At 48.0% G+C, this 18,500-nt stretch overlaps 2 protein-coding genes across 2 annotated transcripts in view; both read left to right on the top strand.

The window, feature by feature from the left end:
- LOC120028792 (GMP synthase [glutamine-hydrolyzing]-like) overlaps positions 1–6,627 on the top strand; it is a 30,745-nt gene extending 24,118 nt beyond the window's left edge. The window contains exons 13-16 of the mRNA XM_038974033.1: positions 4,942–5,057; positions 5,159–5,289; positions 6,162–6,334; positions 6,461–6,627. Coding sequence (XP_038829961.1) covers positions 4,942–5,057; positions 5,159–5,289; positions 6,162–6,334; positions 6,461–6,562 — 522 coding nt within the window. The 3' untranslated portion in view covers positions 6,563–6,627. The remainder of the gene's footprint in view (positions 1–4,941; positions 5,058–5,158; positions 5,290–6,161; positions 6,335–6,460) is intronic.
- Positions 6,628–14,526: 7,899 nt separating this feature from the next.
- The window catches only part of LOC120028517 (vomeronasal type-2 receptor 1), a 14,720-nt gene continuing 10,746 nt past the window's right edge, over positions 14,527–18,500 (top strand). The window contains exons 1-5 of the mRNA XM_038973713.1: positions 14,527–14,768; positions 15,349–15,640; positions 16,127–16,369; positions 17,780–17,971; positions 18,099–18,424. Of these exons, the coding sequence (XP_038829641.1) occupies positions 14,527–14,768; positions 15,349–15,640; positions 16,127–16,369; positions 17,780–17,971; positions 18,099–18,424 (1,295 nt within the window). The remainder of the gene's footprint in view (positions 14,769–15,348; positions 15,641–16,126; positions 16,370–17,779; positions 17,972–18,098; positions 18,425–18,500) is intronic.

The following is an 18,500-nucleotide window of genomic DNA, read 5'->3' as shown; positions in this document are numbered from 1 at the left end:
GTCGGTACTATAGCTGGGGGGGGGGTGACTGTCGGTACTATAGCTGTGTGGGGGGGGGGTGACTGTCGGTACTATAGCTGTGTGGGGGGGGGTGACTGTCGGTACTATAGCTGTGTGGGGGGGGGGTGACTGTCGGTACTATAGCTGTGTGGGGGGGGGGTGACTGTCGGTACTATAGCTGTGTGGGGGGGGTGACTGTCGGTACTATAGCTGTGTGGGGGGGGGTGACTGTCGGTACTATAGCTGTGTGGGGGGGGGGTGACTGTCGGTACTATAGCCGTGTGGGGGGGGGGTGACTGTCGGTACTATAGCCGTGTGTGGGGGGTGACTGTCGGTACTATAGCCGTGTGTGGGGGGTGACTGTCGGTACTATAGCCGTGTGGGGGGGTGACTGTCGGTACTATAGCCGTGTGTGGGGGGGTGACTGTCATTTACATTTTACATTTAAGTCATTTAGCAGACGCTCTTATCCAGAGCGACTTACAAATTGGTGCATTCACCTTATGTTTTCCAGTGGAACAGCCACTTTACAATAGTGCATCTAAATCTTTTAAGGGGGGGGGGGGGTCAGAAGGATTACTTTATCCTATCCTAGGTATTCCTTAAAGAGGTGGGGTTTCAGGTGTCTCCGGAAGGTGGTGATTGACTCCGCTGTCCTGGCGTCGTGAGGGAGTTTGTTCCACCATTGGGGTGCCAGAGCGGCGAACAGTTTTGACTGGGCTGAGCGGGAACTGTACTTCCTCAGTGGTAGGGAGGCGAGCAGGCCAGAGGTGGATGAACGCAGTGCCCTTGTTTGGGTGTAGGGCCTGATCAGAGCCTGAAGGTACTGAGGTGCCGTTCCCCTCACAGCTCCGTAGGCAAGCACCATGGTCTTGTAGCGGATGCGAGCTTCAATTGGAAGCCAGTGGAGAGAGCGGAGGAGCGGGGTGACGTGAGAGAACTTGGGAAGGTTGAACACCAGACGGGCTGCGGCGTTCTGGATGAGTTGTAGGGGTTTAATGGCACAGGCAGGGAGCCCAGCCAACAGCGAGTTGCAGTAATCCAGACGGGAGATGACAAGTGCCTGGATTAGGACCTGCGCCGCTTCCTGTGTGAGGCAGGGTCGTACTCTGCGGATGTTGTAGAGCATGAACCTACAGGAACGGGCCACCGCCTTGATGTTATTTGAGAACGACAGGGTGTTGTCCAGGATCACGCCAAGGTTCTTAGCGCTCTGGGAGGAGGACACAATGGAGTTGTCAACCGTGATGGCGAGATCATGGAACGGGCAGTCCTTCCCCGGGAGGAAGAGCAGCTCCGTCTTGCCGAGGTTCAGCTTGAGGTGGTGATCCGTCATCCACACTGATATGTCTGCCAGACATGCAGAGATGCGATTCGCCACCTGGTCATCAGAAGGGGGAAAGGAGAAGATTAATTGTGTTTCGTCTGCATAGCAATGATAGGAGAGACCATGTGAGGTTATGACAGAGCCAAGTGACTTGGTGTATAGCGAGAATAGGAGAGGGCCTAGAACAGAGCCCTGGGGGACACCAGTGGTGAGAGCACGTGGTGAGGAGACAGATTCTCGCCACGCCACCTGGTAGGAGCGACCTGTCAGGTAGGACGCAATCCAGGCGTGGGCCGCGCCGGAGATGCCCAACTCGGAGAGGGTGGAGAGGAGGATCTGATGGTTCACAGTATCGAAGGCAGCCGATAGGTCTAGAAGGATGAGAGCAGAGGAGAGAGAGTTAGCTTTAGCAGTGCGGAGCGCCTCCGTGATACAGAGAAGAGCAGTCTCAGTTGAATGACTAGTCTTGAAACCTGACTGATTTGGATCAAGAAGGTCATTCTGAGAGAGATAGCAGGAGAGCTGGCCAAGGACGGCACGTTCAAGAGTTTTGGAGAGAAAAGAAAGAAGGGATACTGGTCTGTAGTTGTTGACATCGGAGGGATCGAGTGTAGGTTTTTTCAGAAGGGGTGCAACTCTCGCTCTCTTGAAGACGGAAGGGACGTAGCCAGCGGTCAGGGATGAGTTGATGAGCGAGGTGAGGTAAGGGAGAAGGTCTCCGGAAATGGTCTGGAGAAGAGAGGAGGGGATAGGGTCAAGCGGGCAGGTTGTTGGGCGGCCGGCCGTCACAAGACGCGAGATTTCATCTGGAGAGAGAGGGGAGAAAGAGGTCAGAGCACAGGGTAGGGCAGTGTGAGCAGAACCAGCGGTGTCGTTTGACTTAGCAAACGAGGATCGGATGTCGTCGACCTTCTTTTCAAAATGGTTGACGAAGTCATCTGCAGAGAGGGAGGAGGGGGGGGGGGAGGGGGAGGAGGATTCAGGAGGGAGGAGAAGGTGGCAAAGAGCTTCCTAGGGTTAGAGGCAGATGCTTGGAATTTAGAGTGGTAGAAAGTGGCTTTAGCAGCAGAGACAGAAGAGGAAAATGTAGAGAGGAGGGAGTGAAAGGATGCCAGGTCCGCAGGGAGGCGAGTTTTCCTCCATTTCCGCTCGGCTGCCCGGAGCCCTGTTCTGTGAACTCGCAATGAGTCGTCGAGCCACGGAGCAGGAGGGGAGGACCGAGCCGGCCTGGAGGATAGGGGACATAGAGAGTCAAAGGATGCAGAAAGGGAGGAGAGGAGGGTTGAGGAGGCAGAGTCAGGAGATAGGTTAGAGAAGGTTTGAGCAGAGGGAAGAGATGATAGGATGGAAGAGGAGAGAGTAGCGGGGGAGAGAGAGCGAAGGTTGGGACGGCGCGATACCATCCGAGTAGGGGCAGTGTGGGAAGTGTTGGATGAGAGGGAAAAGGATACAAGGTAGTGGTCGGAGACTTGGAGGGGAGTTGCGATGAGGTTAGTGGAAGAACAGCATCTAGTAAAGATGAGGTCAAGCGTATTGCCTGCCTTGTGAGTAGGGGGGGAAGGTGAGAGGGTGAGGTCAAAAGAGGAGAGGAGTGGAAAGAAGGAGGCAGAAAGGAATGAGTCAAAGGTAGACGTGGGGAGGTTAAAGTCACCCAGAACTGTGAGAGGTGAGCCGTCCTCAGGAAAGGAGCTTATCAAGGCATCAAGCTCATTGATGAACTCTCCGAGGGAACCTGGAGGGCGATAAATGATAAGGATGTTAAGCTTGAAAGGGCTGGTAACTGTGACAGCATGGAATTCAAAGGAGGCGATAGACAGATGGGTAAGGGGAGAAAGAGAGAATGACCACTTGGGAGAGATGAGGATCCCGGTGCCACCACCCCGCTGACCAGAAGCTCTCGGGGTGTGCGAGAACACGTGGGCAGACGAGGAGAGAGCAGTAGGAGTGGCAGTGTTATCTGTGGTGATCCATGTTTCCGTCAGTGCCAAGAAGTCGAGGGACTGGAGGGAAGCATAGGCTGAGATGAACTCTGCCTTGTTGGCCGCAGATCGGCAGTTCCAGAGGCTGCCGGAGACCTGGAACTCCACGTGGGTCGTGCGCGCTGGGACCACCAGGTTAGGGTGGCCGCGGCCACGCGGTGTGAAGCGTTTGTATGGTCTGTGCAGAGAGGAGAGAACAGGGATAGACAGACACATAGTTGACAGGCTACAGAAGAGGCTACGCTAGTGCAAAGGAGATTGGAATGACAAGTGGACTACACGTCTCGAATGTTCAGAAAGTTAAGCTTACGTTGCAAAAATCTTATTGACTAAAGTGATTAAAATGATACAGTACTGCTGAAGTAGGCTAGCTAGCAGTGGCTGCGTTGTTGACTTTGTTAGAAAGTGTAGCTGGCTAGGTAACCTCGATAGCTAGCTAGGTAACCTCGGTAACTGGCTAGATAATTAGTCTAAACTACACAATTGTCTTAGATACAAGGACAGCAAAGACAACTATGTAGCTAGCTAACACTACACTAATCAAATCGTTCCGTTGTAATGTAATAGTTTCTACAGTGCTGCTATTCGGTAGAAGTTGGCTAGCTAGCAGTGTGACTAGGTAGGAGAACGGCAGCGCGGCGGACGAAAATAGCTGGCTAGCTAACCGATAATTACTCTAGACTACGAATGTAATAGTTTCTACAGTGCTGCTAACACTACACTAATCAAGTCGTTCCGTTGTTCCGTTGAATGTAATAGTTTCTACAGTGCTGCTATTCGGTGGCTAGCTGGCTGGCTAGCTAGCTAGCTAGCAGTGTTGACTACGTTACGTTACGTTAAAAGAACGAAAATAGCTGGCTAGCTAACCGAAACTGGCTAGCTAATGCAACTATCTTAGATACAAAGACAGCAAAGACAACTATGTAGCTAGCTAACACTACACTAATCAAGTCGTTCCTGTCGGTACTATAGCCGTGTGTGGGGGGTGACTTTCGGTCCTATAGCCGTGTGGGGGGTGACTAGGTACTATAGCCGCGTGTGTGGGGGGTGACTAGGTACTATAGCTGTGTGGGGTGACTGTAGGTACTATAGCCGTGTGTGTGTAGGGTGACTGTCGGTACTATAGCAGCGTGTGTAGGGTGACTGTCGGTTCTTTAGACGCGTGTGTTTCGGGTGACTGCCGGTACTATAGCCGTGTGTGTGTGTATAGTGACTTTCGGTACTATAGCCGTGTGTGTGGCAGGTGACTGTCGGTACTATAGCCGTGTGTATAGTGACTTTCGGTACAATAGCCGTGTGTGTGTGTAGGGTGACTGTCGGTACTATAGCCGTGTGTGTCTGGGGTGACTGTCGGTACTATAGCCGTGTTTGTGGGGGGTGACTGTCGGTACAATAGTCGTGTGTGTATGGGGTGACTGTCGGTACTATAGCCATGTGTGTGTGTGTGTGTAGGGTGACTGTCGGTACTATAGCCGTGTGTGTCTGGGGTGACTGTCGGTGCTATAGCTGTGTTGGGGGGTGACTGTCGGTTTTGTAGTCGTGTGTGTAGGGTGACTGTCGGTCCTATAGCTATGTGTGTGGGGTCACCAGTAAAGAGGCTCCTAACCTGTTCTCTCTCTGTGTGTCTGTGTGTAGGGTGACTGTCGGTCCTATAGCTATGTGTGTGGGGTCACCAGTAAAGAGGCTCCACACTGGGAATCCCTCATGTTCCTGGCCAGACTCATCCCTCGCATGTGCCACACCATCAACAGGTAACACACACACACAGTACATGTTAGTAGATGAAGTAGAACCAGTTACTGCTAGCAGGAAGCCATATGGACCGTCTTTCCTCTCTCCCGCCTCCCTCCAGAGTTGTGTATGTATTTGGGTCCCACGTGAAGGAGCCCCCCACAGACATCACCCCCACCTTCCTGACCACGGGCGTTCTCAGCACACTCAGACAGGCCGACTTCGTGGCCCACTCCATCCTCAGAGAGTCTGGTAAGTGGTTTCCTGCTTCAGGAGAGGGGGGCGGGGTCAGAATATTATAGTATAGAAATAGAATGTATAGATCTCAAGTGGTGTTTTCGGTTATTCCAATATCCAAGCGGACGTTAGTATTCAAATACTTGTGTGAGATGATAAAAAAATGATAGGCCTTTTTTTAACACAAAGGCTTTTTCAAAATTTTAAATATCTATGTGACATTGTTACATATAATGATATACCATGACATTAAAAATGTAATTATGTAATAAAACAACTCACTTTTCAGTGTAGTTTTTTTTTGTGACGTGCGTGGCAGTCGACCTGTAGCTTGTCAATTATGTTGGCCAATCAAAGAGGTTCACTGTGTAGCAAGTAGAGTGAGCGTTCACTAGTGTAATGCGAGATGGGGGGGGGGGAATACACAATTTAAAAGTTAATAATGAGTAAGCTACAATGAGTAACCAATAGGTAGGCTGTGGTTTTACTGAATGGGCTTGGGGAGAAAGCACAGTATGTGGCGTCAATTAGCCTAGCTATCTTCTCTAGTCTACTCCAGTCAAGACAGACACTGTTACACGGGGTGATAAATAACATTGTGGCTGCTACAAGTTAGCTAGTGTTGCGTTGGCGTCTCTCTCCCTCCGTCTGCTTGATCCCATCACACCACCACATCTGCAGTTGCATGGCCAGAGTCTCTCCCTTTGCACAGCAGTGCTAAAGTTTAAAACAAAAGACATGTGTATCAGATATCCAACAAAAATTCATGATACTATTTCAATAGTGAAATGATTTCAAACCCCCATCCCTATAGAACACAGTTCTTTTATGACCTGTTGGTTGCTAACCCTGTCTGCTGTGGTAACTCGGTGCCCTCTTTCTCCCAGGTTACTCTGGGAAGATCAGCCAGATGCCGGTCATCCTGACCCCGCTGCACTTTGACCGCGATTCCTCACAGAGGCAGCCGTCCTGTCGGCGCTCTGTGGTCGTCAGAACGTTCATCACCAGCGACTTCATGACCGGGATACCTGCCACGCCCGGAAAGCACATCCCGGAGGAGGTACTGCGGCGAGCCACCAGATGGGGATTAGACAGACAGACATTGTTCTCTCAGTGCAGATGTTTAAACCAGTCTCCAGTTTTAACCCTTTTCTCTTCTCTTGTATTATCTGTCATGTCTCCCCAGGTGGTGCTGAAAATGGTGAATGAGATCAAGAAGATCCCTGGCATCTCCCGGGTGATGTTTGACCTGACCTCCAAACCTCCCGGCACCACAGAGTGGGAGTAGAGCTCATGGAGAGAGAGAGAGAGAGAGAAGGGAGAGAGAGCGAGAGAGAGAGAAGGGAGGTGTGGTGAGCTCCTCCTCCTTTCTTTCCCTCTCCTAACACCTCCACACTCCCCTCCCAGTCTCACCCCTCCTCTCCTACTTTCGTTCCCTCTCCTAACACCTCCACACTCCCCTGGCCTGCCCCCCCCTCCCAGTCTCACTCCTCCTCTCCTACTTTCGTTCCCTCTCCTAACACCTCCACACTCCCCTGGCCTGCCCCCCCCCTCCCAGTCTCACTCCTCCTCTCCTACTTTCGTTCCCTCTCCTAACACCTCCACACTCCCCCGCCCCCCCCCCCCCCCCCCCCCCCCCCCCCCCCCCCCCTCCCAGTCTCACACCTCCTCTCCTACTTTCGTTCCCTCTCCTAACACCTCCACACTCCCCTGGCCTGCCCCCCCCCCCCCTCCCAGTCTCACTCCTCCTCTCCTACTTTCGTTCCCTCTCCTAACACCTCCACACTCCCCTGGCCTGCCCCCCCCTCCCAGTCTCACTCCTCCTCTCCTACTTTCTTTCCCTCTCCTAACACCTCCACACCCCCCCCCCCCCCCCCCTCCCAGTCTCACACCTCCTCTCCTACTTTCTTTCCCTCTCCTAACACCTCCACACTCCCCTCCCAGTCTCACTCCTCCTCTCCTACTTTCTTTCCCTCTCCTAACGCCTCCACACTCCACACTCCCCCCCCCTCCCAGTCTCACACCTCCTCTCCTACTTTCTTTCCCTCTCCTAACACCTCCACACTCCCCTCCCAGTCTCACTCCTCCTCTCCTACTTTCTTTCCCTCTCCTAACGCCTCCACACTCCACACTCCCCCCCCCTCCCAGTCTCACACCTCCTCTCCTACTTTCTTTCCCTCTCCTAACACCTCCACACTCCACACTCCCCCCCCCCTCCCAGTCTCACTCCTCCTCTCCTACTTTCTTTCCCTCTCCTAACGCCTCCACACTCCACACTCCCCCCCCCCCCCCCCCCGTAGAACATTCCCAAGGAAAGCAGGCAGTACTGTGATCAGCGCACACTTGAAGCTGCCACTCTGCCCCCCCCCCTCCTCCCTGTTTATTTTTTGGGGAGGTTGGTTGAATAGATGTGATGACTATTCAACCATCTTTTTGGATCCATTTCTTCGTGCGTGACGATACATTTTTCCCTCTTTGGTGTAAGTGCCACTTCCTGTTTGGAAACAGCCAGTTGAGGTCAAGAGTTAAGGAGTTCAGGAAGTGGATTGTGTACACGGTATGCCTCAGATTACAGCGTGAGACCAACAACTGAAGAAAGCAAAACGACTTGTATGACATAACGGAGAAGGAAGAACAGGATACTAGCCAGTGGTTTAAAAAGTCATCCATCGTTTTTTAAATTATTTGTTGCTTTTTTTTTTGTTACACTTCTGACGGTTCTTTTTGTCCCAAGAGGATTTTTACTCATCCATTTACGTTTCAACTGTATACTGTACAAAGAGACAGGGGTTGCCTGCCCAAAGTCATTCAGCAGAGAAACTGTGACCAATTAGTATTATTTTATTTTTTTTACTTTTCATTTTGCCAAATGTAGATGAGCTGTGGTGAAATTAGATCTGGGTTATTATCTCTTGTTAACGATCCACTTAAATCAAAATGGTGATGGTTAAGCTACCGACCGCGGTCAACAGAACATATTAGTTTATTATCACAGATGTGTAACTGTGGGAAGCCCCCAAAATGATGGGTTGGCCTTTTTTTTGCCTGTTTCTTTGCTCCTCCTTTTTGTTTTTGGTTCATTCTTTTTTTCTTCGTGTTTTTCAGAGAAACAAGAGGACTGACAATGAATTCAGATGTTAGTATTGTCTAATTGATGTGTGAATGTCATCTTTGTTGTTATCACCTCCTACAGGTGTGTAGGAGCAACGTTTGCACATTTCTCTTTTTACCCATAAAGCCATGGTGCTTTCCTGACGCGAAGGGAATGTACTTCCACTTGACCGATTTTAAAACCCCAATCACGAAGCATCCCCCTTTCTTATAGTGTCAAAGGTCAAATTGAAGACTGGCAGTGGCCGTCTTGAACGTATTCAACTACCAGAGGAGTCCCCAAATAGGCATTCCCAGGAACCTGGCTCTGCGAATGCTGTCAGCATTCATTTAATGAGATAGTCCTCAGCTAGTCCAGGACTCAGCGTTTTACTGGGCCTGAAACAAGTCGTCTTAAGGAGTCCTGTCTGCCCCATGTCCAGCCTGTAGGTCATGTTTTACTGTGCGATAATACTGATTTACATGCCTCTGTGTTTGACTTTGTACCCCTCACCTTAGATATTATTTAGTTATAACAGCAAAATACCCAATGCAAAATGAATCTGTTCATTAACTGTCTTAATTGCAACTTGTTCTTAATGTCTCTCCTTTTGTGTTGCCTTTTACTTGTGTATTTTATGATACACATGTTTACTTGGAAAACAAAAACGGCTTTAAAATTTATGGGTTTAATTTTATAGTTGGATTTTACTGCAATATTGAAATGATTTAAGTTATGCAATTCTGTGTCAGATAATTTTGTTTAAAATGATCAATGCTCATTTTTCCTTAGTAACGTGCCTCACAACCAGCCACCGCATGCAGTTTCACCATGACATTTGTATAATGAAAAACCAAGCTTTAATAAATAAGTCCATGTTGAATCTGTATTCTCACACTCTTGGCCAACTATTGAAAGATGTCTAGATTTATTTTCACAACCAACAGATGTTTTAATGTTTGTATTTCGCAATACTTTTCTAGTATTCTGTTTGTAGCAGAATACTATATATAGGTCCTCGAGAACGGGCGTCTCTTATTAGGTTTGAGACCGGAGCGTGACTAATTGATGTCTGGCATTGAACTTCCCTTCACGGGGGACTGTGGAACCTTTAGCACGTGCCTCTGGGTCAGGAAGGTCATGAGTTCAATTTCTACTGGCTCTTCTGTCTACATCCTTAGACTTATGAGGTAGTTAGGGAAGTAGATGTATGCAAAGTTGTCATTGAGGCAAAGGGTGGCTACTTTGAAGAATCTCAAATATAAAATACATTTTTGATTTAACACTTTTTGTTGGTTAATACATGATTGTGTTATTTCATAGTTTTGATGTCTTCACTATTATTCTCCATTGCAGAAAATAGTAAAAAAAACAAAACAAACATTGAATGAGTAGGTGTGTCCACTTTTGACGGGTGCTGTACATACACACAGTGTACAGTGCATTCGGGAAGGTATTCAGACCCCTTCACTTGAAGGTCCCCAAGAACACAGTAGCCTCCATCATTCTAAAATGGAAGAAGTTTGGAACCACCAAGAGTCTTCCTAGAGCTGGCCGCCCGGGCCAAACTGAGCAATCGGGGGAGAAGGGCCTTGGTCAGGGAGGTGACCAAGAACCCGATGGTCACTTGTGACAGTGCTCCAGAGTTGGGTCTGAGTACTTTCCGAATTCACTGTATAATTTCAAAACGTGTCATTAGGTGTAGGCAAGACCATCAGCAAATAGATCAACTGGGATATGACTAGTTAATCAGGGACCTTGTTCCACAAATAGATCAACTGGGATATGACTAGTTAATCAGGGACCTTGTTCCACAAATAGATAAATATCTTCCTTTCTATGGTAGCAAGATCTTATCTATTTTTTTTCACATTTTCTATGAAAATGTATTGTAGTGAGAATTTATTTCGGGATATGTATACCGAGTATGTCCACATCCCCATCAGGTCATTTCATTGGTAGACTTCACAGTAATGTAAAAGTTGTATTTTTTTGTTTGTGATCCAATACGCAATATAATAAATACACATAATTTGGTTGTAATCCAGAGAGATTAGAACAGGTATCTAGATCCTCTATGAGGCTGTGGAGGGATTTTTATTGGGGATTTAAAAGAACATGAATCATCAATGACACCTTCTTTTTAAGCCCTGGATTTATAAGCTGTTAATATTATTGTTGGATCTGATTTTAACAGCTAACATTTCAATGGCAATAATAAATATATATGCCGATAGTGGACAACCTTGTTTTACTCCTCTAGACAGTTTTAATACTTTCTCAGAAGTAGCCATTATTTACTATTTTACACCTAGGGTTACTATACATAACTTTAACCCATTTTATAAGAGATTCTCCAAAATATAAATACTCCAGCCATTTATATATCAATCCAGTTGTACGTCATCAAAAGCCTTTTCAAAGTCCGCTATGAATACCAGGCCAGGGTTCCCAGATTTTTCAAAGTGTTCTATTGTTTCTAGTACTTGTCTTATATTATCGCCAATGTATCGTCCATGTAAAAAACCTGTCCGATTAGAATGAATAATATCCGACAATACCTTTTTAATTCAATGCGCTATGCATTTTTGCTAGAATTTTCTCATCACAACACTGAAGTGTAAGGGGCCTTTTTTTAAATGGACTGGAACTTTATATACACTGCTCAAAAAAATAAAGGGAACACTTAAACAACACAATGTAACTCCAAGTCAATCACACTTCTGTGAAATCAAACTGTCCACTTAGGAAGCAACACTGATTGACAATAAATTTCACATGCTGTTGTGCAAATGGAATAGACAAAAGGTGGAAATTATAGGCAATTAGCAAGACACCCCCAATAAAGGAGTGGTTCTGCAGGTGGTGACCACAGACCACTTCTCAGTTCCTATACTTCCTGGCTGATGTTTTGGTCACTTTTGAATGCTGGCGATGCTTTCACTCTAGTGGTAGCATGAGACGGAGTCTACAACCCACACAAGTGGCTCAGGTAGTGCAACTCATCCAGGATGGCACATCAATGCGAGCTGTGGCAAGAAGGTTTGCTGTGTCTGTCAGCGTAGTGTCCAGAGCATGGAGGCGCTACCAGGAGACAGGCCAGTACATCAGGAGACGTGGAGGAGGCCGTAGGAGGGCAACAACCCAGCAGCAGGACCGCTACCTCCGCCTTTGTGCAAGGAGGAGCACTGCCAGAGCCCTGCAAAATGACCTCCAGCAGGCCACAAATGTGCATGTGTCAGCATATGGTCTCACAAGGGGTCTGAGGATCTCATCTCGGTACCTAATGGCAGTCAGGCTACCTCTGGCGAGCACATGGAGGGCTGTGCGGCCCCACAAAGAAATGCCACCCCACACCATGACTGACCCACTGCCAAACCGGTCATGCTGGAGGATGTTGCAGGCAGCAGAACGTTCTCCACGGCGTCTCCAGACTCTGTCACGTCTGTCACATGTGCTCATGTGCTCAGTGTGAACCTGCTTTCATCTGTGAAGAGCACAGGGCGCCAGTGGCGAATTTGCCAATCTTGGCGTTCTCTGGCAAATGCCAAACGTCCTGCACGGTGTTGGGCTGTAAGCCCAACCCCCACCTGTGAACGTCGGGCCCTCATACCACCCTCATGGAGTCTGTTTCTGACCGTTTGAGCAGACACATGCACATGCACACACGTTAAGTTGGGTTGTCATCCCAGTGACCGGCAGACCACCCCCGACCCCCCGGATCCCAGGGCCCCTGAGAGACCGGGACCCATCCTTGGAAAAGACCCCACAGTGAAACCCACAGAACAGAAACAGATCAGCAGACAAATGCATTTCTATCATCCTCACATCGATTATATCATTATTGAAAAATATTGTGTATCTTAATTTGTACAATTAACAAATAATATTTGTAATAATGTAGGCAGGTCATGAGAAGGATTGTTAGCTATAACCAGGATTGCCATTTACAAAAATTACAGTTTTGGCAAGCAATTATTTTAGCAAACAATGATTGTGATTCATCCTGTATTGTCCCTAACAACAGATGTGTGATATAGACACACACACACACACACACACACACACACACACACACACACACACACACACACACACACACACACACACACACCGTTACACACTCAACTCCTCTCCCACCACAAACAACCACAAGCTCAGACGTTCAACAGTTGTTCCATCCCCGAGCCCAACTCAAGAGAAGACTTGATGTGTGAATGCATATACAGTAGTAGCTGTTTGAGAAGGCCATGCAACATTGACCAAGAATGGAAGATTTGATTAACCAATGTCAAGTCCTAGCTGATGGTTCTCAGATACACCCCCCTACCCTGAAACACACACATGCTGTTGTGGCCATTTTCCCAAGAATCTCTGTGCAGTCAGACCTTTTATTTTGTGCCACCAGGGCCACAATAATTTGCCCCCTCTCTGATTGTCAGAGTGTGACCCCCTCACCATGGGTTACTGCAGCTAGTGTTGCCAGCACTGCCACTGCCTGGTTGGGGGCACCCCACCAGAATCCCCACCGGCTAGGTACAAGGTCGTCAAGGTTCTCATTAGCAGCTTGGAGAAATTCCTTGTGTATTATGCTCACCCATCAGGGGGCTCTGCTTGAGGCAGGCTCAGAATCTTCAGGCAGGCTCAGAATCTCGAGGCAGGCTCAGAATCTCGAGGCAGGATCAGCATCTCGAGGCAGGCTCAGCATCTCGAGGCAGGCTCAGAATCTCGAGGCAGGCTCAGCATCTCGAGGCAGGCTCAGAATCTCGAGGCAGGCTCAGCATCTTGAGGCAGGCTCAGAATCTCGAGGCAGGCTCAGAATCTCGAGGCAGGCTCAGCATCTTGAGGCAGGCTCAGAATCTTGAGGCAGGCTCAGCATCTTGAGGCAGGAGCTGCTGCTCTAGTACATCTCTGACTGCATTAATCTTTCTGTTCTGGCTGCCTATCGGCTACTTACAGTGGGCCCATAAAAACAGATCAGGACTTCTCCTTACTGAATGCGTCGCCCAGGTGGGTGTCTAGGGTATAGGTTTGGGGACCGTTCCATCACGATAGGGCAATAAATAAACTATATTGTAATAAAACGCACACCATTAAAATACATATGTAATGAAGTAGGCTTACATAGGCAGAGCATGTTTCTCTGTCCTGAAAATGTAATAATAAATAAATAAGCAACATTCAAACCGATAGTGTCAAACCTGGGTTCTGAAGAGCAGGGACAGTGCCAGAACAGAAGCAGTTGGATACGCAGATATGGGTTCTACATTTTAAAACAAATTACAAATAAATGATACATTTGGGTTTCAGTAAGCTTAAAGTGTCAACTCGAGAAGCCACCTGTTTGTGCAAACTGAACCCCGCCAGCGATACTGTGCCACCGGTGTCTCTCCACTGCGGGGGTTCAGGTGTTCCTCTCCCCGATGATTGAAGGACAAGTGTCGACAAGCTCAGACTCACTACAGCGAGAGACCCAGAGGACGCTTCGGAATAAACGAAACAGTATGCCGAAGTAATTACTGAGCATTAAGGCCAATGTCCCGTGAGCGCTCATCCGCATCTCCAGTGCAGATCACCACATGCTACTGCCAATTAAATCAGAGCCCGTGGCGCTTTGTGTTATGTCGTTAACATGAATACAGACAGACAATCACATGCCAGATAATTAATTGGTCTTTATTTTGAATTTGCTAACTCTTAATTACGCATCGCACTTTACACAAGGTTATTTAGCCTACACTTCTACAGTCATGTGTCCTTAATTTATAACTTTATCATTTTGATTAGAAGGCCAAGAATGCAAAACCCTATAGGCTATTATAAAGTAATGAAAGCGACACAAAATATATTTAAACACTAAGGCGCATATATCTCCTAGGCCTATAATCTGCTCAATTCTTAGTTATTATTTTTATTACACAAATTAAATGTAATTATTTTCATGAATTTATTACAGTCAATAATGTTCATAATCTATGAACCTCAACAGCCCTTTTTACTTATCTCATGTCTCCATGAGGAGGCTGTTTTGTCAAATTGTATTATGCAACACTGCCGATAATCATCCCGTGAGATTTGGCAGAAGCACCTGTTTGTACTGATGCTGTTTCTTCAGAGCCTGACACTGTGATCAAGCTACTTTTATACCACACGTTCATATCATGGATAATACTGGATTCAATTGGAAATACCGGTTACTGTGTGGATTATGTGCTTTTCTCCACTTTTACGCGTCCATCTCGGCGGAGTCCAGCTGTAAACTGAAGGCCAAGTTTAACCTGAGCGGGTACAGGAACGTGGAGAAGAAAAAGGTGGTCATGGGAGGGATGTTTCCCGTTCACCGCCGCATCGCCTCAGCCAATACCAACAGTTCCTCGGTGCCGCTGTCCCTGGGATGCGAGGGGTGAGTACCGGTGAATATTTAGTGTCATGGGATACAATTACATTATATTACTCAGGAGTTTAAGGCAGTTAAACTGGATTGAGAGGTGGAGAGAGTGACGGTGTGAATGTGGGAACATTTTCGAAATTAGAATAAATTAGCCCTGTTGTATTTAAAATATTATGTGAATGGTATTTAGAACCAGAACATTCTGGGAATTGCTTCTCTACTGAGTCACCCCCTCCTCCTCCCTTCAAGGTCCTGCTCCCTCATCCAATCGGTGACTCAACAATCACCATCATCCCTACTCATAGCCCTTCAGTCCCCTAGATCTGAGTTGCTCCTATATTAGCCAATAAACTATATTATGATGATCTGGGCTTGTTGTCATTCCACCAATATTGGGTCTTTTTTTAAATATCTTTTGTTGCCCTCTAGTGGCGGTGTAATGCAACTTCACTACATTTTATAATATATTGAAGATACAGCACTATTCAAGATGGTTTAACAGTAATGTCAGGATTCCACTACTATTACTATTTCTAACTATTTCCCATCATCATCGTCACCGTCATTATCACCGTCATCACTTCTCATCCAGGTTTAACTTCCGGACGTTCCGTTGGACTCAGACAATGCTCTTCGCCATTGATGAGATCAACAAGCGGACAGACCTCCTCCCTGATACAGACCTGGGATATGTCATCTACGACTCCTGTTTCACCATCTCCAAGGCTGTGGAGGGCACCCTCACCTACCTGACGGGGCAGGAAGAGGCCGTGCCCAACTACCGCTGTGGCACAGGGGCGCCCCTGGCCGCTCTAGTGGGGGCTGGGGGGTCAGACCTGTCCATTGCCACCGCGCGCATACTGGGACTCTACTATTTCCCCCAGGTATCTCTGTCTATCTACATATTAATACATGGACTCTCCTCTTCACTGCAGCTCCTATATCTATCTAGGTGCGGTGGGGCCTAATCCAGTGGACATGTTCCTCTCCCTCTCTCCTCCCTCTCTCCTCTTTCCCTCTCTCCTCCCTCTCTCCTCTTTCCCTCTCTCCTCTTTCCCTCTCTCCTCCCTCTCTCACCCTCTCTCCTCCCTCTCTCTCCTCCCTCTCTCTCTCCTCTTTCCCTCTCTCCTCCCTCTCTCACCCTCTCTTCTCCCTCTCTCTCCCTCTCTCCTCTCCCTCTCTCCTCCCTCATTCTCTCTTCTCTCTCTCTCCCACTCTCTCCCTCTCTCCTCCCTCTCTCACCCTCTCTTCTCCCTCTCTCCTCCCTCTCTCTCCTCGCTCTCTCTCCTCTCTCCTCTCCCTCTCTCCTTCTCTCTTCTCTCTCTCTCCCACTCTCCTCCCTCTCTCTCTATCCCTCTCCTCGTCTCTAGGTGAGTTACGCGTCGTCCTGCTCTGTGTTGGACAGTAAGTTCCAGTTTCCCACCTTTCTGAGGACCATCCCTAACGACGTCTACCAGTCTGAGGCAATGGCCCGCCTGGTGCTGCACTTCGGCTGGACCTGGGTGGGAACCATCGCCGCGGACGATGACTATGGGAAGTATGGCATCAAGGCCTTCAAGGAACAGGTGGAGGAGGCTGGGGTCTGCATCTCTTTCTCTGAGACCCTGCCCAAGGTGACCGGTTACTGTTTCCATTACATCACAGCCCTCAGTGTCTCACTCTGTTTCTGCCTCTCTTCTTCTCTCTCTTCTTCTCTCTGTTCTTCTCTGTTCTTCTCTCTGGTCTTCTCTCTGTTCGTCTCTCTCTTCTTCTCTCTCCTTCTCTCTCTTCTTCTCTCTCTCCTTCTCTCTCTTCTTCTCTCTCTTCTTCTCTCTCCTTCTCTCTCTTCTTCTCTCTCTCCTTCTCTCTCTTATTCTCTCTTCTTCTATCTTCTTCTCTCTCTTCTTCTCTCTTCTTCTCTCTTCTTCTATCTTCTTCTCTCTCTTCTTCTCTCTTCTTCTTCTCTCTTCTTCTATCTTCTTCTCTCTCTCCTTCTCTCTCTTCTTCTCTCTCTTCTTCTCTATCTTCTTCTCTCTCTTCTTCTCTCTCTTCTTCTCTCTCTCCTTCTCTCTCTCCTTCTCTCTCTTCTTCTCTCTCTTCTTCTCTCTCTTCTTCTCTCTCTTCTTCTCTCTCTCCTTCTCTCTGTTCTTCTCTCTGTTCTTCTCTCTCTTCTTCTCTCTCCTTCTCTCTCTCCTTCTCTCTCTTCTTCTCTCTCTCCTTCTCTCTCTCCTTCTCTCTCTTCATCTTTCTCTTCTTCTCTCTCTTCTCTCTCTCCTTCTCTCTCTTCTTCTCTCTCTTCTTCTCTCTCTTCTTCTCTCTCTTCTTTTCTCTCTTCTTCTCTCTCCTCTTCTCTCTCTCCTTCTCTCTCTCCTTCTCTCTCTTCTTCTCTCTCTTCTTCTCTCTCTTCTTCTCTCTCTTCTTCTCTCTCTTCTTCTCTCTCTCATTCTCTCTCTTCTTCTCTCTCTCATTCTCTCTCTTCTTCTCTCCTTCTCTCTCTTCTTCTCTCTCTTCTTCTCTCTCCTTCTCTCTCTTCATCTTTCTCTTCTTCTCTCTCTTCTTCTCTCTCTTCTTCTCTCTCTTCTCTCTCTCCTTCTCTCTCTCCATCTTTCTCTTCTTCTCTCTCTTCTTCTGTCTCTTCTTCTCTCTCTTCTTCTCTCTCTCCTTCTCTCTCTTCATCTTTCTCTTCTTCTCTCTCTCCTTCTCTTTCTTCTTCTCTCTCTTCTTCTCTCTCTTCTTCTCTCTGTTCTTCTCTCTGTTCTTCTTCTCTCTTCTTCTCTCTGTTCTTCTTCTCTCTCTTCTTCTCTTCTTCTCTCTCCTTCTCTCTCTTCATCTTTCTCTTCTTCTCTCTCTTCTTCTCTCTCTTCTTCTCTCTCTTCCTTTCTCTCTTCTTCTCTCTGTTCTTCTCTCTCTGTTCTTCTTCTCTCTTCTTCTCTCTGTTCTTCCGTCTATTTCCCTCTATTTCTCTCCATCAATTTGCTTGTGCCATAAACAAGTTAATAAAGTTTTGGAACCCCATCCTCCCTACTGTTTCCTGTCCTGTGCAGGTGAGCTCTCCAGAGGACATCCAGCGTATTGTGGAGACGGTGGTGGAGTCGACAGCTAAAATCATTGTGGTGTTCTCCTCTGATGTGGACCTGAGCCCTCTGATCCAGGAGCTGATCCAACACAATGTCACCAACCGCACCTGGATTGCCAGTGAGGCCTGGGTCACCTCTGCACTGATCAACCAGCCTGGGGTGAGGGGGTCAACTAATGGTTAGGTTCAACCAGGGGTCACAGGGACGATAGAATTAGAGTCAGCAGAGTGACCATTTTTATTGGAAAGCGGTGTTCCCTGATATGTTGGGTGTTTTCTGCGTCCAGGTGAGTTCATTGCTGGGTGGTACCCTGGGATTCGGTCTGAAGCGTGCTGAGATCCCCGGTCTCCAGCGTTACCTGCTAAACATAGACCCCTACTCCAACCCGCTCACTGAGGAATTCTGGGAAACGGCGTTCAACTGCACGCTGGACTACGGCCGGGCTCTGAGGCTGGCGAAAGAAATGACGAAAGCAGCAGTGGAGCAGGGGGGCAACACGAGCCTGTCCAGGGCAGTCAGAGGGGTGCCTGAGTGGCTGTGTTCGGGAAAGGAGTCCCTGGAGAAACTGAATAATACCTACTCTGACGTGACCCAGTTACGCATCACATACAGGTAGATATAATACCTACTCTGACGTGACCCAGCTACGCATCACATACAGGTAGATATGTTAGTAATACCTACTCTG

Source organism: Salvelinus namaycush, chromosome 34 (assembly GCF_016432855.1).
Source record: "Salvelinus namaycush isolate Seneca chromosome 34, SaNama_1.0, whole genome shotgun sequence".
NCBI classification, from domain to species: domain Eukaryota; kingdom Metazoa; phylum Chordata; class Actinopteri; order Salmoniformes; family Salmonidae; genus Salvelinus; species Salvelinus namaycush.
This window is presented reverse-complemented; position numbering and strand designations above follow the sequence as displayed.